Genomic DNA, 23,192 nt, shown 5'->3' with positions numbered 1-23,192 from the left:
TGTGTCCCCAGCTCATCACACGTATCCCCCCATTACCTGTGTCTTCCATGTGTACCCAGCACATCACACGTATCCCCCCCCCCATTACCTGTGTCTTCCATGTGTCCCCAGCACATCACACGTATCCCCCCCATTACCTGTGTCTTCCATGTGTCCCCAGCACATCACACGTATCCCCCCCATTACATGTGTCTTCCATGTGTCCCCAGCACATCACACGTATCCCCCCATTACCTGTGTCTTCCATGTGTCCCCAGCACATCACACGTATCCCCCCCATTACCTGTGTCTTCCATGTGTCCCCAGCACATCACACGTATCCCCCCATTACCTGTGTCTTCCATGTGTCCCCAGCACATCACACGTATCCCTCCATTACTTGTGTCTTCCATGTGTCCCCAGCACATCACACGTATCCCCCCCATTACCTGTGTCTTCCATGTGTCCCCAGCACATCACACGTATCCCCCCATTACCTGTGTCTTCCATGTGTCCCCAGCACATCACACGTATCCCCCCCCCATTACCTGTGTCTTCCATGTGTCCCCAGCACATCACACGTATCCCCCCATTACATGTGTCTTCCGTGTGTCCCCAGCACATCACACGTATCCCCCCCCCATTACCTGTGTCTTCCATGTGTCCCCAGCACATCACACGTATCCCCCCATTACCTGTGTCTTCCATGTGTCCCCAGCACATCACACGTATCCCCCAATTACCTGTGTCTTCCATGTGTCCCCAGCACATCACACGTATCCCCCCCCATTACATGTGTCTTCCATGTGTCCCCAGCACATCACACGTATCCCCCCATTACCTGTGTCTTCCATGTGTCCCCAGCACATCACACGTATCCCCCCCCCCCCCCCCATTACCTGTGTCTTCCGTGTGGCCCCGGCACATTACACGTATCCCCCCCATTACCTGTGTCTTCCATGTGTCACCAGCACATCACACGTATCCCCCCATTACCTGTGTCTTCCATGTGTCCCCAGCACATCACACGTATCCCCCCCACTACCTGTGTCTTCCATGTGTCACCAGCACATCACACGTATCCCCCCCCATTACCTGTGTCTTCCATGTGTCCCCGGCACATAACACGTATCCCCCCCCATTACCTGTGTCTTCCATGTGTCACCAGCACATCACACGTATCCCCCCATTACCTTTGTCTTCCATGTGTCCCCGGCACATCACACGTATCCCCCCATTACCTTTGTCTTCCATGTGTCCCCGGCACATAACACGTATCCCCCCCCATTACCTGTGTCTTCCATGTGTCACCAGCACATCACACGTATCCCCCCATTACCTGTGTCTTCCATGTGTCCCCAGCACATCACACGTTTCCCCCCATTATCTGTGTCTTCCATGTGTCCCCAGCACATCACACGTATCCCCCCCCATTACCTGTGTCTTCCATGTGTCCCCAGCACATCACACGTATCCCCCCCCCCCCATTATCTGTGTCTTCCATGTGTCCCCAGCACATCACACGTATCCCCCCCCCCCCATTACCTGTGTCTTCCATGTGTCCCCAGCACATCACACGTATCCCCCCATTACCTGTGTCTTCCATGTGTCCCCAGCACATCACACGTATCCCCCCCATTACCTGTGTCTTCCATGTGTCCCCAGCACATCACACGTATCCCCCCCCATTACCTGTGTCTTCCATGTGTCCCCAGCACATCACACGTATCCCCCCATTACCTGTGTCTTCCATGTGTCCCCAGCACATCACATGTATCCCCCCCTCCATTACCTGTGTCTTCCGTGTGGCCCCGGAACACCCCTTCCTGAATCTCCTGACTGTTCCATGTATCCCTAGATATCAGCGCGACATGCAGCTAATCGAGGATTTGTTCGCTATGGGTTCCGCTGGGGCTGGAGAATTGCAGCGTTTGTTACCATTTTTAAGTAAGTTTGGTCCCTATTCTGTTACCATATTCTCATCTTCATTTCTCCTACTTCCCTGGTAATCCCTTCTCCGTCTCCCCTTTCCTGGTAATCCCTTCTCCGTCTCCCCTTCCCTGGTAATCCCTTCTCCGTCTCCCCTTCCCTGGTAATCCCTTCTCCATATCCCCTTCCCTGGTAATCCCTTCTCCGTCTCCCCTTCCCTGGTAATCCCTTCTCCGTCTCCCCTTTCCTGGTAATCCCTTCTCCTTCTCAGTCTCCCCTTTCCTGGTAATCCCTTCTCCTTCTCAGTCTCCCCTTCCCTGGTAATCCCTTCTCCGTCTCCCCTTCCCTGGTAATCCCTTCTCCGTCTCCCCTTCCCTGGTAATCCCTTCTCCGTCTCCCCTTCCCTGGTAATCCCTTCTCCGTCTCCCCTTTCCTGGTAATCCCTTCTCCTTCTCAGTCTCCCCTTCCCTGGTAATCCCTTCTCCGTTTCCCCTTCCCTGGTAATCCCTTCTCCGTCTCCCCTTCCCTGGTAATCCCTTCTCCGTCTCCTCTTCCCTGGTAATCCCTTCTCCGTCTCCCCTTCCCTGGTAATCCCTTCTCCGTCTCCCCTTCCCTGGTAATCCCTTCTCCTTCTCCGTCTCCCCTTCCCTGGTAATCCCTTCTCCGTCTCCCCTTCCCTGGTAATCCCTTCTCCTTCTCCCCTTCCCTGGTAATCCCTTCTCCTTCTCAGTCTCCCCTTCCCTGGTAATCCCTTCTCCGTCTCCCCTTCCCTGGTAATCCCTTCTCCGTCTCCCCTTCCCTGGTAATCCCTTCTCCGTCTCCCCTTCCCTGGTAATCCCTTCTCCGTCTCCTCTTCCCTGGTAATCCCTTCTCCTTCTCAGTCTCCCCTTCCCTGGTAATCCCTTCTCCGTCTCCCCTTCCCTGGTAATCCCTTCTCCGTCTCCCCTTTCCTGGTAATCCCTTCTCCGTCTCCTCTTCCCTGGTAATCCCTTCTCCTTCTCCGTCTCCCCTTCCCTGGTAATCCCTTCTCCGTCTCCCCTTCCCTGGTAATCCCTTCTCAGTCTCCCCTTCCCTGGTAATCCCTTCTCCTTCTCCCCTTCCCTGGTAATCCCTTCTCCGTCTCCCCTTCCCTGGTAATCCCTTCTCAGTCTCCCCTTCCCTGGTAATCCCTTCTCAGTCTCCCCTTCCCTGGTAATCCCTTCTCCGTCTCCCCTTCCCTGGTAATCCCTTCTCCGTCTCCCCTTTCCTGGTAATCCCTTCTCCGTCTCCCCTTCCCTGGTAATCCCTTCTCCGTCTCCTCTTCCCTGGTAATCCCTTCTCCGTCTCCCCTTCCCTGGTAATCCCTTCTCCTTCTCCGTCTCCCCTTCCCTGGTAATCCCTTCTCCGTCTCCCCTTCCCTGGTAATCCCTTCTCCGTCTCCCTTTCCCTGGTAATCCCTTCTCCGTCTCCCCTTCCCTGGTAATCCCTTCTCCGTCTCCCCTTCCCTGGTAATCCCTTCTCCGTCTCCTCTTCCCTGGTAATCCCTTCTCCTTCTCAGTCTCCCCTTCCCTGGTAATCCCTTCTCCTTCTCCCCTTCCCTGGTAATCCCTTCTCCGTCTCCTCTTCCCTGGTAATCCCTTCTCCCCTTTCCTGGTAATCCCTTCTCCGTCTCCCCTTCCCTGGTAATCCCTTCTCCGTCTCCCCTTCCCTGGTATTCCCTTCTCCGTCTCCCCTTCCCTGGTAATCCCTTCTCCGTCTCCCCTTCCCTGGTAATCCCTTCTCTCTTTTCCTCGATGCTTTGCACCTGTTAATGCTAATTCCGCTCATTTATCTTTCTCTTACGTCCTAGAGTTTGCTGGGGTCCATATTAGTACCATGGGGTATAGACTGGTCCACCAGGAGCCATTGACACTTTAAGAGTTTAATAGTGTGGGCTGGCTCCTCCCTCTATGCCCCTCCTACCAGACTCAGTTTAGAAAATGTGCCCGGAGGAGCCGCTCACAGCTAGGGGAGCTCCATTGGAGTTCTTTTAGTTTTATTATTTTTGTTAGAGTTAAGGCACAGGGAGGCTGCTGGCAACAGCTTCCCTGCAGCGAGGGACTGAGGGGGGGAGTAGTGTCCGCCCTGCGGGGTCTGAGTCACTATCTCTGCTGACAGGGCACTGAGCTCCTGAGGGGATCGAACGTTCCCCGCCACAGGTGATCGCTCACCCCGGCAACATGCCCCCACCCCCTTACAGAGCCAGAAGATCAGAAGAGGCGAGAGATATGGCGGCACAAGGGTAGGAGCGCAGCTCTGAGCGGCTGCGCTCCGGGAAGGCTCAGCGGCACACAGTGTTGGTGCTTTGAGGGGCGTCCTGAGGCAGGGACCTAATACCCTACACTGGTCAGAGACGCTAACCTGAGACTGAATCCCCAGGCTAGCGTCACAATCCTCCGTACTCAAACGCTCACAGGGGACGAAATCCCCCGCCTTGCGACGGGGTCCTCAGTTCAGTATAAAGAATTTGTGTGGGAAGACGTGCCATCTTCAAGGGGCGGAGCTTCTCCTCAGAGCCGACCCAGCAGCGTTCAGCGCCATTTTCCTGCCTGCAGTTCCTGTACACAGACGCTGACAGAACTGTCCCTCAAAGCAACTCCAGCTATCCTGTGCGGTGGTACCAGGGGGTTGTAGAAGGGGGGAGGCGCTGAATTAGATCTGTGTAACTATTACAGTACACAGTGGGCGCTGATAAGGGGTGTCCTTTATATATAACAGCGCTGTGTGTGGGTTGGCTCTGATCTCTGTGTCTCTCTTGCTATTCTCAGGGGGGAAACTCTGTCTGTATCCCCTGTGTGTGTGTGGAGTGTTTGGGGTTTCCATTCAGCTATGTCCAGGGACTCTGTGCCATATGCTGCAGAGGATATGTCCTCTCAGGATGATCCCATTCCATGTAATCAGGATTGCACTGTTGTAGCGCAGATACCAGCAAGGGAGCCGGAATGGTTATCCTCTATCAAATCTATGATTTCTCAGATTTCTGCTAGGGTTGCTCAGAAGGAATCTGTGACTCGGGTATTACAGAGCTCTGTGGCAGTTTGGTCCGGTTCTGTTACCTCAGGCCCCCCTCTGTGGGTTCCCACAAACGTGCTCTTGTCCAGATCATGCAAGACGACACGGATACCGACTCTGACACGGCAGACAGTGATGGGGATGTGCTCAGGGGGCCGCATCTCTTGCAAAAGGGGTGCAGTTGGTGATAGAGGCTATTAGAGATGTGTTGAATATTACTGACACAACACCTGAGCAGGTTGAGGAGGCTTACTTCACTGATAGTAAGAAAGCCTCGCTAACCTTCTCTGCGTCTAAGGCAGTGGTTCCCAAACTTTTTTAGTCCAAGGCACCCTTTGGGTATCCCTGACTTTTTCAAGGCACCCTTACGCCAAAATATTTACCAAACTGTCCCTTTTTTAAAGTAGTTGGGTCGCAGAAGTGCCATTTTTTAGCCTCATCGCTGCACAGCGAATTAATGCAGCTAGCGATCAACTCGGAATGACCCCCTATGTCTTTTTGCAGTGCGATACTGGTCACCTGCACCTGCATTCATTTAAAAAAAAAAAACAGGCTTTGTATAAAATAACAGGTTTTTTTGCAGTCAAATAAATCAATCTAAAAAGGCTCCTGTGCATCCATGCACCAAGACCAGCCCCCCACCCCCCACCTGCTTACCAGCTTGTCGTCACATAAAGAGCCCTACATACACACTTAAAGATTTTACTGAACAATATGAACGTTCTCGTTCATTAATGAATGAGAACTCGTTCATATCTTTCAGTGTGTAGGCACCACCGATGAACGATGCGCGGCCCAGCGCTCGTTCATCGTTGGTGCCGGCTCGCTCATACCTGCAGGCCATTATGGACAATCTCGTCCAAATTAGCATGCAGGGCTATGGAACCGGGTGACGGGGGGAGTGAAGAAACTTCCACTCCCCCCCGTCACCTCCCCCTCTGCCACCGGGTCGTTTGACGGCCATATCGGCTGTCGGGCAGCTCGGCGGCGGGTCGCCGAGTGTGTAGGCCCCTTAAGTCACTTACAGCAGGCACCCCCCTCCTATAGATTTCCCTATGCAGCATCTCACATGAGGGGCGGGATGTACTAATGTACATCGCCGCCCTGCCCCACGATGCTGATCACATATGTACTAACATATGCGATCAGCATTGCAGAGGACAGCTCTTCCGATAAGAGCTGTCCTCCGCGATGCGCAGCGACAGCCTGACTTCCGGGATTCGGCCCCAGAAGTCAGTCTGCGCATGCGCGGGGTGATGGGGGCGGCCGCAGGGCATGCTGGGAGGGATCCGATCGGATCCCTCACACAGCGCCGCGGAGAGAAGCCCATAGGCTTCGTACCCCGCCGCGGCGCTGTCCTGCCGGCCGGGGGTTAGTACATTAGGAAAATGCGGTAAACAGGGAGTTTACCGCATTTTCCGCTTAGTACATCCCGCCCACAGTATCATATATTAATATTTTACTCACTTTTTCAGCCAGCTCCTCTGTCACGCCGGCCAGTACTTCAATGAGCCGTCAGGATCCTTGCCCAGCGGACTCCTTGGTCACTGGAGCGCACTACTTGGCCACTCCAGCCTGCTTGCATTCTCCACTGATTACACTCACAGGTTCCCCGTGCACACAAACACATCCCGTACAACACCAACCCATCCCTGCCGGGTGACTCCAGTCATCGGTTACACCCCCCCTGCACCTGAGAGCACAACATCCCCCCGCCGGGTGACTCTGTGACCAGTGACATTCCCCCCCTGCAGCCGTTGAACTAGCCGCAGACATCCCGCACCCCCCCCCCCCCCCACGGCGCCAGCTGATTACACATCACGGCTGACTTCGGCAGCACCTAGCTCCAGCCGCCCGCGCTCCCCCCCCGCTGATCACTTACGAGATGGCCGCGCTCTCCTCTCCCCCCCGCTCCAGACGGCCGCTCGAGCCGCCCGTGCTCCCCCCCCTCCGCTGATTACATACTAGATGGCCGCTCCTGTCCCCGCACTTCCTCCCCCCCCCCCGGCTAACTACACACACTGGACGGCCGCTCTGCCCTGCCGCCAGCACTCCCCGGAACCCGGCTGACTCCTCACTGCCCGGCCGCCGCTCATGCAGCACACAGTCTCCCCTTCCATCCTCCGGCTAACTTCATGGTGCGGCTCCCCTGTGACAGCGCTGCGGCACCCCAGGGAGCCGCGGCGCACAGTTTGGGAACCCATGGTCTAAGGAATGAAATGCTATATTTGAAAAAGCATGGGAAAACCCAGATAAAAAAAATCCAGATCCCTAGGAGAGGTGTCTGGTTGCTTTCCCCTTCCCTGAGGAGGATAGAAAGAAATGGGAAAACCCTCCCATAGTGGATGCGTCTGTATCCAGACTCTCAAAAAAAGGTTTTACCTGTCCCAGGATCTACCGCCTTAAAGGAGCCGGCTGATCGCAAGATTGATACTACGCTGAAATCCATATACACGGCTTCAGGGGCGATTCTACGTCCTACTATTGCCTGTGCATGGATTTCCAAAGCTATAGTAAAGTGGTCAGGCACGTTACTTGAGGATTTGGATACGTTAGATAAGAGTGACATTGAATTGTTTCTCTGTAACATTCAGGATTCTGCAGGTTTTATGGTGGAATCCATGAAAGACCTGGGTGCAATGGCTTCAGGAATTTCTTCCATGTCCGTCTCAGCTCGTCGAGGACTGTGGCTGCACCAGTGGTCTGCCGACGCGGAATCCATAAGAGGTGTGGCGACCCTACCCTACACAGGTCAGGCTCTCTTTGTGGAAGCATTGGATGCGCGGATCTCCACGGCTACAGCGGGTAAGTCCCCTTTTCTTCCCTCAGCAGCTCCGGCTACGAAGAAACCTTTTTTCTTAACCTGCATCTCAGTCCTTTCGGGTTTCTAAACCAAGAAAGACCACACCGGCCTACACCATCTTTAGAGGGGGCCGACCAAAATCCAAGAAACCTGCTTCGGCAGGTTCCCAAGAACAGAAGCTTGCTTCAGGTGCGACAAAGTCCTCTGCATGACGGTGGACAGCGCAGCCTGGAGGTAGGGACGTTGGGGGCAAGACTCAGACATTTCAGTCACGTCTGGATGTCATCCGACCTGGTCCCCTGGGTACTAGATATTGTGTCCCAGGGGTCGGGTACCAGCTGGAATTTCAAGATCTCCCTCCTCATCGGTTCTTCACATCGGGCTTGCCAGCTTTGCCGGCAGACAGGGCTACCCTACAGGGAGCCATCCAGAAGTTGGTGGAGGCACAGGTCATTGTACCAGTCCCTCCTCAAATGCAGAACACAGGTTACTATTCAAACCTTTTCGTGGTACCGAAACCAGATGGTTCGGTAAGGGCCATTCTGAACTTAAAATTACTAAACCCCTTTCTGAGGGAGTTCAAGTTCAAAATGGAGTCTCTAAGGGCAGTGATATCAGGTCTGAAAGAGGGGGAATTCCTGGTATCCCTGGATATCAATGATGCGTACCTCCACATTCCGATTTGGCTGCCGCATCAGGCTTATCTCCGATTCGCTCTTTTGGACTGTCATTTTCAGTTCCAGGCCCTGCCATTCGGCCTCTCCACAGCACCGAGGGTATTCACCAAGGTGATTGGCAGAAATGATGGTTCTCCTACGCAGACAGGGGGGGAACATAATTCCGTATCTGGACGATCTGCTGATAAAGGCATCATCCAAGGAGAAGCTATTTCAGTCAATAACTCTCACGACCCAGCTTCTCAAGGAACATGTTTGGATCCTGAATATCCCAAAATCACATTTGGAACCAACCAGGAGGTTGTCCTTTCTGGGAATGATCCTCGACACGGAGGTGCAGAGGAAAAAGCGTTGGTGATACAATCAATGGTCCGGGATGTCCTGAAGCCAGCCCGGGTGTCCGTTCATCAGTGCATTCGCCTTCTGGGGAAGATGGTGGCCTCTTACGAGGCTCTGCAGTATGGGAGGTTTCACGCTCGGTCCTTCCAACTGGATCTCCTGGACAAGTGGTCGGGATCCCATCTACACATGCACCAGAGAATACGTCTGTCACCAAAGGCCAGGATTTCACTTCTTTGGCGGCTGCAATTACCTCACCTTCTGGAGGGCCGCAGGTTCGGGATTCAGGACTGCATCCTCCTGTCCACGGAAGCAAGTCTCCGGGGCTGGGGCGCAGTCACTCAAGGGGAAACCTTCCAAGGAAGGTGGTCAAGTCTGGAAGCCGGGCTGTCGATAAACATTCTGGAACTAAAAGCCGTATACAACGGTCTTCTCCAAGTGGCCCATCTTCTGAGAAATCAGGCCGTTCAAGTACAGTCGGACAATGTAACGACAGTGGTTTGCATAAACCGACAGGGCGGAACGAAGAGCAGAGCTGCAATGGCAGAGGTAACAAGAATCATCCTCTGGGCAGAAAAACAAACGTTGGCGCTGGCAGCAATCTTCATTCCGTAAGTAGACAACTGGGAAGCGGACTTCCTCAGCAGACACAATCTCCATCCAGTGGAGTGGGGTCTCCATCCGGAGTTGTTTAAGGAGGTAACCGATCTTTGGGGTGTACCCCAAATCGACATGATGGCCTCTCGTCTCAACAAACAGCTTCAGCGGTATTGTTCCAGGTCGAGGAACCCGCAAGCAGTGGTGGTGGACGCCCTAGTGACTCACTGGGTGTTCCAGTCGGTGTACGTGTTTCCTCCACTTCCACTCATTCCAAGGGTTCTCAAACTCATAAAGAGAAAAGGAGTTCAGGCAATCCTCATTGCTCCGCACTGACCAAGAAGGGCTTGGTACGCGGATCTTCTGGATCTACTGCTAGAAGAGCTGAGGCTTCTTCCTCTTCGGGAGGACCTGCTGCAGCAGGGGCCATTCGCCTATCAAGACTTACCATGGTTACGTTTGACAGCATGGAGGTTGAACGCCAGAGACTAGCTCAGAAGGGTATTCCGAACAAGGTCATTCCTACCCTGATATAGGCTAGAAAAGGAGTAATGTCTAAACCTTACCATGGTATTTGGAAAAAATGTGTCTTGGTGTGAGTCCAAGAAGCTTCCTACAGTGGAGTTTCAACTGGGACATTTTCTCCTCTTCCTGCAAGCAGATATGGATATGGGCCTGAGGTTAGGATCCATAAATGTCCAGATTTTGGCTCTATCCATTTTCTTCCAGAAACAGTTGGCTGCCCTCCTTGAGGTTCAGACTTTTTTGAAGAGAGTTCTGCACATCCAACCTCCCTTTGTACTGCCTACGGCGCCCTGGGATCTTAACGTGGTGTTGCAGTTCCCCAGTTGGACTGGTTTGTGCCTCTACAGGAGGTTGAGGTCAAGTTTCTCACGTGGAAGGCTGTTACTTTGTTGGCCTTAGCTTCTGTTAGACGTGTGTCGGAGTTGGGGGCTTCGTTTTGTAAAATACTTGATCTTCAATGAAGATAGAGTTGAGCTTCGGACACGTCAGCAGTTTCTTCCGAAGGTTGTGTCGGCATTTCATATCAACCAACCTATTGTGGTGCCAGTTGCGACTGACTCCTCAATTTCAGCAAAGTCCTTAGCTGTTGTAAGGTCTATAAAAATCTATGTGAAGAGGACTGCTCGTCACCGAAAAGCGGACTCTCTGTTTGTCCTGTGTGATCCCAAGAAAATTGGGTGTCCTGCTTCTAAGCAGACGATCTCTCGCTGGATCAGGTTCACTATCCAGCATGCGTATTCTACGGCAAGATTGCCGTGTCCTATGTCTGTTAAGGCCCATTCTGCTCGTAAGGTGGGCTCTTCCTGGGCGGCTGCCCAGGGTGTCTCGGCATTGCAACTCTGCCGTGCAGCTACTTGGTCGGGGTCGAACACGTTCGCAAAGTTCTACAAGTTCGATACTTTGGCCTCTGAGGATCTTAAGTTTGGTCAATTGGTTCTTCAGGAGCCTCCGCGTTCTCCCTCCCGTTCTGGGAGCTTTGGTACATCCCCATGGTACTAATGTGCACCCTAGCATCCTCTAGGACGTAAGAGAAAATAGGATTTTAATTACCTACTGGTAAATCCTTTTCTCATAGTCCGTAGAGGATGCTGAGCGCCCGCCCAGCGCTTCGTTATCCTGCAGTGGTTATTTAGTTCAGTACTGCTTAGTTTTGGGTATGTACTGCATTGTTACTTGGTAAGTAATCCTGCTCAGCTGTTGCTGTTGTTTCCAGCTAGTTAGCTTGGTTTGCCTTGTGTGTGAGCTGGTATGAATCTCGCCTCTATCTGTGTATTTACTTCTCTCGAAGTATGTCCGTCTCCTCGGACACAGTTTCTAGACTGAGTCTGGTAGGAGGGGCATAGAGGGAGGAGCCAGCCCACACTCTCAAACTCTTAAAGTGCCAATGGCTCCTAGTGGACCCGTCTATACCCCATTGTACTAATGTGGACCCCAGCATCCTCTACGGACTACGAGAAAAGGATTTACCGTTTTATGTTGCCCATTACTGGACCCTTACTCCTTTCCCTGTCTCTGTCCTGTTATCTGTCTCCTCTCACTCCCAGTCCTACTTTACGGGATCTCTCGCTCCCGGCCTCTGTCCTGTTTCTCTGCTCCTCTCGCTGCCGGCCTCTGTCCTGTTTCTCTGCTCCTCTCGCTGCCGGCCTCTGTCCTGTTTCTCTGCTCCTCTCGCTGCCGGCCTCTGTCCTGTTTCTCTGCTCCTCTCGCTGCCGGCCTCTGTCCTGTTTCTCTGCTCCTCTCGCTGCCTGCCTCTGTCCTGTTTCTCTGCTCCTCTCGCTGCCGGCCTCTGTCCTGTTTCTCTGCTCCTCTCGCTGCTGGCCTCTGTCCTGTTTCTCTGCTCCTCTCGCTCCCGGCCTCTGTCCTGTTTCTCTGCTCCTCTCGCTGTCGGCCTCTGTCCTGTTTCTCTGCTCCTCTCGCTGCCGGCCTCTGTCCTGTTTCTCGGTACCTCTCGCTCCCAGCCTCTGTCCTGTTTCTCTGCTTCTCTCACTCCCGGCCTCTGTCTGTCCTGTTTCTCTGCTCCTCTCGCTCCCGGCCTCTGTCCTAATTCTCTGCTCCTCTCGCTCCCGGCCTCTGTCTGTCCTGTTTCTCTGCTCCTCTCGCTCCCGGCCTCTGTCCTGTTTCTCGGCACCTCTTTCTCCGGGCCTCTGTCCTGTTTCTCGGCTCCTCTCGCTGCCGGCGTCTGTCCTGTTTCTCTGCTCCTCTCGCTCCCGGCCTCTGTCTGTCCTGTTTCTCTGCTCCTCTCGCTCCCGGCCTCTGTCCTGTTTCTCGGCACCTCTTTCTCCCGGCCTCTGTCCTGTTTCTCTGATTCTCTCACTCCCGGCCTCTGTCTGTCCTGTTTCTCTGCTCCTCTCGCTCCCGGCCTCTGTCTGTCCTGTTCCTCTACTCCTCTCGCTCCCGGCCTCTGTCCTAATTCTCTGCTCCTCTCGCTCCCGGCCTCTGTCTGTCCTGTTTCTCTGCTCCTCTCGCTCCCGGCCTCTGTCCTGTTTCTCGGCACCTCTTTCTCCGGGCCTCTGTCCTGTTTCTCGGCTCCTCTCGCTCCCGGCCTCTGTCCTGTTTCTCTGCTCCTCTCGCTGCCGGCCTCTGTCCGGTTTCTCTGCGCCTCTCGCTCCCGGCCTCTGTCCTGTTTCTCTGCTCCTCTCGCTCCCGGCCTCTGTCCTGTTTCTCTGCTCCTCTCGCTCCCGGCCTCTGTCTGTCCTGTTTCTCTGCTCCTCTCGCTCCCGGCCTCTGTCTGTCCTGTTTCTCTATTCCTCTCGCTCCCGGCCTCTGTCCTGTTTCTCGGCTCCTCTCTCTCCCGGCCTCTGTCCTGTTTTTCGGCTCCTCTCGCTTCCGGCCTCTGTCCTGTTTCTCTGCTCCTCTCGCTCCCGGCCTCTGTCTGTCCTGTTTCTCTGCTCCTCTCGCTCCCGGCCTCTGTCCTGTTTCTCGGCACCTCTCGCTCCCGGCCTCTGTCCTGTTTCTCGGCACCTCTCGCTCCTGGCCTCTGTCCTGTTTCTCGGCTCCTCTCGCTCCCGGCCTCTGTCCTGTTTCTCGGCTCCTTTCGCTCCCAGCCTCTGTCCTGTTTCTCTGCTCCTCTCGCTCCCGGCCTCTGTCCTGTTTCTCTGCTCCTCTCGCTCCCGGCCTCTGTCCTGTTTCTCTGCTCCTCTCGCTCCCGGCCTCTGTCCTGTTTCTCTGCTCCTCTCGCTCCCGGCCTCTGTCCTGTTTCTCTGCTCCTCTCGCTCCCGGCCTCTGTCTGTCCTGTTTCTCTGCTCCTCTCGCTCCCGGCCTCTGTCCTGTTTCTCGGCACCTCTCGCTCCCGGCCTCTGTCCTGTTTCTCGGCACCTCTCGCTCCCGGCCTCTGTCCGGTTTCTCTGCTCCTCTCACTCCCGGCCTCTGTCCGGTTTCTTTGCTCCTCTCGCTCCCGGCCTCTGTCCTGTTTCTCGGCACCTCTCGCTCCCGGCCTCTGTCCGGTTTCTCGGCACCTCTCGCTCCCGGCCTCTGTTTTGTTTTTCTGCTCCTCTCGCTCCCGGCCTCTGTCCTGTTTCTCGGCACCTCTCGCTCCCGGCCTCTGTCCGGTTTCTCTGCTCCTCTCGCTCCCGGCCTCTGTCCGGTTTCTCTGCTCCTCTCGCTCCCGGCCTCTGTCTGTCCGGTTTCTCTGCTCCTCTCGCTCCCGTCCTCTGTTTTGTTTTTCTGCTCCTCTCACTCCCGGCTTCTGTCCTGTTTCTCGGCACCTCTCGCTCCTGGCCTCTGTCCGGTTTCTCGGCACCTCTCGCTCCCGGCCTCTGTCCGGTTTCTCTGCTCCTCTCGCTCCCGGCCTCTGTCCTGTTTCTCGGCACCTCTCGCTCCCGGCCTCTGTCCGGTTTCTCTGCTCCTATCGCTCCCGGCCTCTGTCCGGTTTCTCTGCTCCTCTCGCTCCCGGCCTCTGTCCTGTTTCCCAGCAATCTCGCCCTCTAGCTTATTGCTGTCTCGGTCTCTGTCTTCCAGTAGTGTGAATTGCGGCCTGTCAGCGTATCGGGATAAAGTTGCGATCACTCACTTTGCAGTAGCTGGAGGTAATGTGACACGTGTGTGTATGTGTTTTGTATGTCTGTATGTATGATCTGACTCTGGGAAATGACACAGAGACACCTTTCTGAGTGTGAGCAGAATGACTTGTTGCATTGTGATTATGACTCATATGATCATGAGTGTGAGCACAGTGTAGTGAGTGTGCTTAAGTGCCCTCTGAGTAGTAAAAGTGTCCTGTAATAGTGTTGCGTGATCCTGCGGTGTGGGCGGTAGAGTGAACGCGTGTCTGTTTGTGGCAGAGTGAGTCAGTGACTGAGTGTCCCTGCAATGTGCCCAGGAAAGTGATTGAGTGTCCGTGCAGAGTGCCCAGTAGACTGAGTGAGTGACTGGTAGAGTGAGTCAGTGACGGAGTGTCCCTGCAGTGTGCCAAGTAGAGTAACTGAGTGCCCGTGCAGTGTGTCCGGTAGAATGAGTGACTGAATGAGTGTCCGTGTAGTGTGCCCGGCAGAGTGAGTGTGTGAATGAGTGTCTGTGTAGTGTGAGCAGTAGAATGACTGAGTGTCGGCAGAGTGAGTGTGTGAATGAGTGTCTGTGTAGTGTGAGCAGTAGAATGACTGAGTGTGGCGGCAGAGTGAGTGTGTGAATGAGTGTCTGTGTAGTGTGAGCAGTAGAATGACTGAGTGTGTCGGCAGAGTGAGTGTGTGAATGAGTGTCTGTGTAGTGTGAGCGGTAGAATGACTGAGGGGGGTCATTCTGAGCTGATCGCTGACTGCCGTTCATTGCAGCGCAGCAATCAGGTCAGAAATGCGCCGGCGCATGGCTGACAGCCGATGACTGTCGTTGCCTAGCGATTGCCTCTGCCTGATTGAAAGGCAGAGGCGTTCGCTGGGCGGGAGGGGGCGGCACGGCAGCGTTTGATCGTCGTTTTGTGGGTGGGGTCCGGCCAGCGCAATCGTGTCCGGACCCTGTGGGGTACGGTCCGCAGCGGCTGCGTGACGTCACGCAGCCACCGTGACCCGGGAAGCGACGTGTAGCTCCCGGCCAGCACGCAAAAGCTGTGCTGGCCTGGGAGCTACTCCTGAAGTACAAAAGCATTGCCGCTGTGCCATGCTTTTGTGCTTGTGCGACGGGGCAGGGACTGAATTTAGCACAGCTGCAATCAACTCTGAATCCCCCCCTGAGTGTCTGTGCAGTTTTGGCAGTGTGCCCGGTAGAGTGAGTGTTCATGTTATGTGTCCGGCAGAGTGAGTGGGTGAATGAGTGTCCGTGTAGTGTGCCCGGCAGAGTGAGTGTGTGAATGAGTGTCTGTGTAGTGTGCCAGTAGAGTGAGTGTCCATGTTATGTGTCCGGCAGAGTGAGTGGGTGAATGAGTATCTGCATAGTGTGCCAGTAGAGTGAGTGAGTGTCCGTGTAGTGTGTCCGGCAGAGTGAGTGTGTGAATGAGTGTCTGTGTAGTGTGCCAGTAGAGTGAGTGTCTGTGTAGTGTGTGCTCACATATGAGTATGGGACAGAGTTTGCTTTGTCCCTCACAGCGGTCACCGGGGGACTGTTCCGGCTGAATCTGGGACTCCGGGGACTGATTGGCGGCTCGGTCATTGGAGCGTTATGTGGGTAAGTGACGCTCAGTGGGAACAGTCTGTGTTGGTTTCTGTGTCACTTACCTCTGGCTCTGTCCTCAGGGTCCCCTTCGGAGCTGTAATATCAGGGTTACAGACTCTGACAGGAGAGGATCTGTATGAGCAGAAGCGCAGACATCGGAGAGAGTTATATGAGAGTAATCTGCAGCAGTGGTGAGTATACATACGGGGGGTCAGGACCGCGCACCGGCTGTACACTGTACCGCTGTATTCTCCTCCGCAGGGCCGCCCAGCTTCAGCTCACAGACACAGTGGTGAAGGACCTGAGCCAGGCGGATAGAGAGTCGGCCATGACTGAGGCGGAGAGAATCAATCATCTGCTAAATTTGCCCAGTAACCCCGGCCCAGCCCCGCAGCAGAGCGAGGAACCGTGACCCATCGGAACAGCTGCCACCGCCTCGCCGACACACGTGTACGGTTATCCGTGTTCTGTAATGCTAGCATATAATGTGGCGTGAGCCTGTGTACGTGGCCGCGCCGTCACCATGATGCGAGAGGGCGGAAGACCCGCTACCCCACTGCAATATGAGGAACAGAATCCACGCCGCAATCTCCACATGAAGCTTCTCTGGTCCCAGGGGAACGTGTTACATGTATGGTGGGGGTAGAAAGGCAGATAATAGACTATAGACCTATGACTTGTGCCATAATATGTACAGAGGCTTCTTTCTTACAATATATTGTGTCCAAAACTGAAAAGTAAGCTGTGGTCCTGACTGATGAAGTGGGTTCCTTATTACGAACGCATCAACCCTTTCATGAGCAGAGAGAGGAAAGCAAAGTCATCCTGCGGATCAGCGCTGGGCAGTCGCCGGTGATTCTGCATCATTGGTGTAATCACTACAGGTGCGCCTCCTCCGTCACCAGCGGTAACTGCGCGTGGGTCTCCCTGGTGCGATCTAGGAAAGGGTAACTGTGACACATACTTGGGGGTATGGGGCTACTCTCCTTACTGTACATAGAGGCATATTCTTTCCCATGGGCAGCAAACGAAGGAGTAATAATGCAAAACCAATGTAGCTTAACAGAAAGATTAAGGAACTAATGGGCAAAAAAAGGCGAGCATTCAAAATGTATAAATCTGACGGCAGGCGGAGTCACTCCAGTACTATAAGGATTGTAACAAAATATGCAACAAAGAAATAAGAGCGGCTAATGTAGAAATTGAAAAGCTAATAGCAAAGGATAGTAAATCAAACCCAATAAGGTTTTTTAAATATATCAACAGCAAAAGATTTAAAGAAGTAGAGCATAGGCCCTTACAGGACACGTTGGGCGTCCTGATCAAAGACAATAATGACTTAGTGGAAAAATGAAATGTGTTTTTCTCATCTGAGGACCAGATGGCGGGCTTAACGCATAACCTCAGCAATGAGAGTGTCCCACTGCTAAGTGTTTATTTCTCTTACGTCCTAGAGGATCCTGGGGTCCATATTAGTACCATGGGGTATAGACGGGTCCACCAGGAGCCATTGGTACTTTTAAGAGTTTAATAGTGTGCGCTGGCTCCTCCCTCTATACCCTTCCTACCAGACTCAGTTTAGTAAATGTGCCCGTAGGAGCCGGTCACGGCTAGGGGAGCTCTACAGAAAAGTTTATTTTCTTTATTTCAGAGTTTATTTTTTTTACAGGGAGGCTGCTGGCGACAGCCTCCCTGCAGCTTGGGACTGAGGGGGGGGAGCAGTGTCCGCCCTGCGGGGTCTTGAGCCACTGCCCCCGCTGACTGGACGTTGAACTCCAGAGGGGTCTGATCGCCCCCGCCGGAGGGGAACGCTTGCCCCGGCAGCCAACCGCCACCCCCTCAGGGAGCTGAAGATGGCGAGTGAGTCACTGTCCCCCCATGCAAGCGGGGGGACAGTGTGAAGAAGGCGGCTAGAGGCTCCTGGAAGTCTAAACGGTACTGCGGTGCGGTGCAGTGCGGCGCTGGGGATGGGGGGCGCCCTGGCCCAGCTCCGGACCCTACACTGACCACAAGCAGCCTGTCGGGGTCTGTGGATCCAGGCCAGCATAAATTCCTCCGGCCAGTATAATCTTCATTGAGCGGGAAGACAGCGCCATTGAGGGGGCGGAGCTTCTCAGTGGACCCTGCAGCGTTCAGCGCCATTTTCCAGCCTGCAGCTCACTGCCAGTGGATGCCAGGTCCCTCCTGAACGACTCCAGCTATCTGTACGGTACCAGGGGGTGGTAGAACGGGGGGAAGACTGTGTTAAGGCTGTGTCACCTATTAAGGGACACAGTCAGCGCTGGTTGGGGACTCCCTATACTCTAACAGCGCTGTGTGTGGGTTGGCTCAAATCTCGGTGTCTCTCTGCCATTCTTGGGGGGGAAACTCTATCTACATAATACCCTGTGTGTTTGAGGGTGTGTGACAACATGTCTAGGGACACTGTTTCATATGCTGCAGAGGATTTGTCTTCCCAGGAAGACTCCATTCCATGCAATCAGGATTGCACTGTTTTAGCACAGATCCCAGCTAGAGAGCCAGAATGGTTAGTCTCTCTGAGGGGGACTATTTCTCAGATTTCTGATAGGGTGGCTAGGACTGAGCATGCCACTCAGGTCCTCCAGTCCTCTATGGTGGTATGGTCTGATACTGACTCCTCGGGGTCCCCTGCGGTACATTCTCACAAACGTGCACTTGCAATTATGCATTATGACACGGACGGCGACTCTGACGCTGCAGACGGTGACGGGGATGTATTGAGAGGGACAGCATCCCTTGCCAAGGGGGTGCAGTTGATGATTGAGGCTGTTAGGGATGTTTTACACATTTCGGACACAGCTCCGGAACAGGTGGAGGAGGCCTTCTTTACAGATAATAAGAAGCCCCCCCTCACCTTCCCGGCATCCAAAGAATTAAATGCTATCTTTGAAAAGGCATGGGAAACTCCGGAAAAGAAATTCCAGATTCCCAAGAGAGTCTTGGTGGCTTTTCCCTTCCCAGAGGAAGATAGGAAGAGGTGGGAGTCCCCACCGATAGTCGACGCCTCTGTCTCCAGGCTATTACCGGTCCCGGGATCTACCCCGTTAAAGGACCCGGCAGATCGCAAGGTGGATGCTACGCTGAAATTCATTTACACGGCTTCCGGGGCTATATTACGGCCTGCTATAGCCTGTGCTTGGATTGCTAAAGCTATTGCCAGGTGGTCAATCACTCTGCAGGAGGAATCGACTACGCTGGACAAAGGTGACGTTGATTTATTTTTACGTAATATTCAGGATTCTGCATGGTTCCTGGTGGATTCCATGAAGGACCTGGGTTCCATGGCTACGGGAATCTCCTCCATGTCCATCTCGGCTCGCAGGGGTCTCTGGCTGCGCAACTGGTTTGTGGACGCGGAATCCAGGAAGTGTGTGGAGGGCCTCCCATACAAAGGTCATGCTCTCTTTGGGGAGGCGCTGGATGCGTGGATTGCCACGGCTACCGCGGGTAAGTCGCCTTTTCTTCTACGAAGAAGCCTTTTTCATCTACCACGTCACAGTCCTTTCGGCCCGCGAGGCCTAGAAAGAATAAGCCTTCGAATACTTTCTTCAGAGGTGGTCGTGCCAAAGGAAAGAAGCCTGCTCCCGCATGTTCCCAGACCCAGAAGCCCGCTTCTGATACCCCTAAGTCCTCCGCATGACGGTAGACAGCTAGGCCTGGAGGAAGGTCAGGTGGGGGCAAGACTCCGGCAGTTCAGCCACGTCTGGGTGTCGTCGGGTCTGGACCCCTGGGTCCTGGATATAGTGTCCAGAGGGTACAGACTGGAGTTTCGAGATCCCCCGCCTCACTGTTTCTTCAAGTCAGGCTTGCCAGCTCTATTGGCAGACAGGACCATTCTTCTGGAGGCCATCAGAAAATTGGTGGTGTCAGAGGTCATTGTTCCGGTCCCACTTCAGCAGTGGAACAAGGGTTATTATTCGAACCTTTTTGTGGTACCAAAACCGGATGGTTCGGTACGGCCTATTCTAAACTTAAAATCTTTGAACCCTTATCTCAGGGAGTTCAAATTCAAGATGGAATCTCTGAGAGCTGTCATCTCAGGACTGTCGGAGGGGGAATTCCTGGTGTCTCTGGACATCAAGGATGCTTACCTCCACATTCTCATTTGGGCGCCGCATCAAGCATATCTCATGTTTGCGCTGATGGACAATCACTATCAGTTCCAGGCGCTGCCATTTGGCCTCTCCATAGCATGAGGATCTTCACCAAGGTGATGGCGGAGATGATGGTTCTCCGCAAACGGGGTGAACATAATTCCATATCTGAACGATCTCCTGATCAAGGCGTCGTCCAGGGATAGGTTGTTGCGGTCCATCGCGCTCACGACACAGCTGTTCAGGAGGCACGGTTGGATCCTAAACCTTCCAAAGTCTCATCTGGAGCCGACAAGGCGGCTGTCTTTCCTGGGAATGATCCTCGACACGGAAGTGCAGAGGGTATTTCTCCCGGTGGAGAAAGCGTTGGTGATTCAAGCAATGGTCCGGGATGTCCTAAAGCCTACCCGGGTATCGGTTCATCAATGCATACGACTTCTGGAGAAGATGTTTGCCGCCTACGGGGCTCTGCAGTACGTCAGGTTTCATGCTCGACCTTTTCAGCTGTACCTCCTATTGGACCAGTGGTCGGGCTCTCACCTACACATGCACAAGAGGATACGCCTGTCTCTGAAAGCCAGGATTTCACTCCTCTGGTGGCTGCACTTTCTGGAAGGGAGAAGGTTTGGAATTCAAGACTGGATCCTTTTAACCACAGATGCAAGTCTAAGAGGTTGGGTGAGCAGTCGCTCTGGGGGAAACCTTTCAGGGACGATGGTCGGATCAAGAGTCACTTCTCCTAATAAACATCCTGGAACTCAGGGCCGTAAACAACGTCCTTCTGCAAGCAGCACACCTTCTACAGGATCGGGCTGTTCAGGTGCAGTCGGACAATGTGACCACAGTGGCCTACATAAACCGATAAGGTGGAACGAAGAGCAGCACTGCCATGTCAGAGGTGTCAAAAATCCTCATCTAGGCAGAAAGACACGCGGTTGCGATGTCGGCAATCTTCATTCCGGGCGTAGACAACTGGGAAGCAGACTTCCTCAGCAGACATGATCTCCATCCAGGGGAGTGGGGCCTCCATCCGGAGGTGTTCGACGAGGTAACCGGTTGGTGGGGGGTTCCTCACATAGACATGATGGCCTCACGTCTCAACAAGAAGCTACGGAGGTACTGTTCCAGGTCAAGAGACCCACAGGCAGTGGCGGTGGACGCACTGGTAACACCGCGGGTGTTCAAGTCAGTGTATGTGTTCCTTCCACTTCCTCTGATGCCAAAGGTTCTTCAGATCATGAGAAGAACAAAAGTCCTGGCAATACTCATTGCTCCGGACTGGCCAAGAAGGGCTTGGTACGCGGATCTACTGGCTCTTCTGCTGGAAGATCCACGGCCTTTACCTCTTCGGGAGGATCTGCTTCTGCAGGGGCCGTTCGCTTACAAAGACTTACCGCGGCTACGTTTGACGGCATGGCGGTTGAACGCCAGATCTTAGCTCAGAAAGGTATCCCGAGTGAGGTCATTCCTACCCTGATACAGGCCAGGAAGGGGGTAACGTCTAAACATTACTGTGACTGGAGAGACAAGCCAGCCACACGTGTAATGGCGTCTGCGGCACTGAAGGGGTTAACCCTCGTGCCCAGCGCCATGTTGCGGACTGTTTAAAAGTTTGTTGAATGATGTGTTTTAACATGTCATATGTAGTGCTCTGTGCACCATTGCAGGAAGACATGTTTAAATGTATTTATTTTATATTCAAGACAAGCTTGGTGTATATTTAAAGGGAAACACGTGTTTAAATGAAATGTATTTAAAGGAAAAATGGCTCTGTGCTAGCAGAGAGGTGTGAAGGACAAAACCTTTTGATGTGTAAGTTCCTTAGAGAGAGATACTAATCACTGGGTCTATGGGCTTGGAATCTGTTTCATGTAGGGGATGTAATTGATTTACGATCCGTGAATGGCAGATAAAGGAAGGAAGACTGTTTGTTTGTATTGTAGCCATTCCTGTTGTAATCTTAAACACTGGGATTGCCTGCAGATGGGAATGACCAGACACATTTGTATTTTGAAGATATGTGATAAATTTATCAATAGTGAATGTTAATCTGATACCAAACGTTGTCTGGGTGACAGGAAGGAGGATATTGTTTTATTGCACTTATATCCTTGTAAAATGTAATTTATTGGTATTTTGTAAAAGAACCTGATTGGTTGGAGAAGACAGGGAGGGCTTACCCCCCTGTGGTACTGTGTGGAAAACTGACATAAAAAGGAGACCTGCGTGCCTCCAGAGTTGTAGTTGTACCATCTTTATTCTGCTGAAACATCTGATTGTATGCTGTTGCCCCTAGCAATAGGGAAGGGTTCTCTTTAGAACTATTGAGCAAATAAACATCTTTGCCTCAAGAAGACTGCTTCATCTTGTGACCAACAGGGTTAGGCCAAACCTAGCCCCGTCCTCCGGCTGTCCAGGGAAGCACCTAGCGTCTCCAAGCTCCGCCTTCCGCCAGCTACCGGTAGAGGCCTAGCAAGTGGCTAGTGGGGATTCGTCAGCACCACACAGCTGTGGTAAAGCAGTGCGTCGGCACATACAGAGCTGAACCGTGGTTCCAAACGCCACGGCAGGTTAGGAGTTTGGTGGTGGCAGCGAGAACCCGCCCACAGCGCAGTGGGTGGAGTCAGTAACAGGCGGTTACTGACGGTAAGCGGGAATCCCCTATGTGGTCAGGCCTCGTGCGGCTTGACCTTCCATTCTGTGCGCAGTCGACGGGACGCGGCAAGCGGCGAGTGCTTCCGTACGGTACCATCCTGTCACAGAAATTGGTGGCATAGTGGTGGGATATTCCCAGGCGGCTTTTCACGCAGGAGAGGAGTAACTGCAGCGCAGGAGAACGCACAAGATGGCGGAATGTCCAAGGAGGATCTGGAGATCGTATGCCAGGGGAAGGGTGTGGATATCCCTTCCAACGCGTCCAGAAGCGTCATGAAGGCGGCGCTCAGGAGCGTGGAGGAGTCTCATCGGGCGGAGGTGGAAAGCACTGACGGCGTCAGCATCGCAGAGGGCGGCCCAACAGTGGACCTTCGTAAGGAAACGGTGAGAACCACAAGCCCCGCCCTCTCTCACAGCAGCAATGTTTCCCAGCAATCCCTAGCAGGGCCAGGATCCCAACGTCCCAGGGGCGGCCCGGATACCCTAGCAGATCAGCTAGCGGAATTGGGGGAAAGGGCAACGGAGCAAGAACGCATGCATGTCATTCGGATGTGGCATGCGGAGCGGGCACCACAGGCCGTGGTACCCCAGGAGCCGTTGTCAGCTGTTGTACACAGATCAGGACGTATTCAGTTTGCCAAGTTTGCAGACAGTGATGGGGACATTGATGGACATTTGCAAGTTTTTGAAAGGACTTGTAAACTACACGATCTACCCAAGTCAGAGTGGGTGAGACACCTTGTGCCCACTCTGCATGGAGAGGCCTTGGAGGCCTATCGAGGAGTGGACACGGAGGACTGCGGGAACTACGACGAAGTCGCGAAGGCCCTCCTCCAGCGATTCTTCATCACTCCCGAGTCTTACAGGAAGAAGTTCAGAGACTTGCCCAAGAATCCTAGCAGCACCCTTGAGCAGTTCGCCACCCAGCTGCGGCAGTACGTGGTGAAGTGGGTGAAGGATTCG

The 23,192-nt window shown here is 53.7% G+C and overlaps 1 protein-coding gene across 2 annotated transcripts in view; it reads left to right on the top strand.

Annotated features, from left to right (window-relative positions):
- Nucleotides 1–16,200, top strand: part of TIMMDC1 (translocase of inner mitochondrial membrane domain containing 1) — a 61,320-nt gene extending 45,120 nt beyond the window's left edge. For both annotated transcript variants that reach the window (XM_063956889.1, XM_063956888.1), the window contains exons 4-8: nucleotides 1,838–1,926; nucleotides 13,837–13,904; nucleotides 15,393–15,471; nucleotides 15,540–15,650; nucleotides 15,721–16,200. In XM_063956889.1, coding sequence (XP_063812959.1) covers nucleotides 1,838–1,926; nucleotides 13,837–13,904; nucleotides 15,393–15,471; nucleotides 15,540–15,650; nucleotides 15,721–15,871 — 498 coding nt within the window. In that variant the 3' untranslated portion in view covers nucleotides 15,872–16,200. The remainder of the gene's footprint in view (nucleotides 1–1,837; nucleotides 1,927–13,836; nucleotides 13,905–15,392; nucleotides 15,472–15,539; nucleotides 15,651–15,720) is intronic.
- Nucleotides 16,201–23,192: the final 6,992 nt, after the last annotated feature.

Source organism: Pseudophryne corroboree, chromosome 2 (assembly GCF_028390025.1).
Source record: "Pseudophryne corroboree isolate aPseCor3 chromosome 2, aPseCor3.hap2, whole genome shotgun sequence".
Lineage (NCBI taxonomy): Eukaryota > Metazoa > Chordata > Amphibia > Anura > Myobatrachidae > Pseudophryne > Pseudophryne corroboree.
This window is presented reverse-complemented; position numbering and strand designations above follow the sequence as displayed.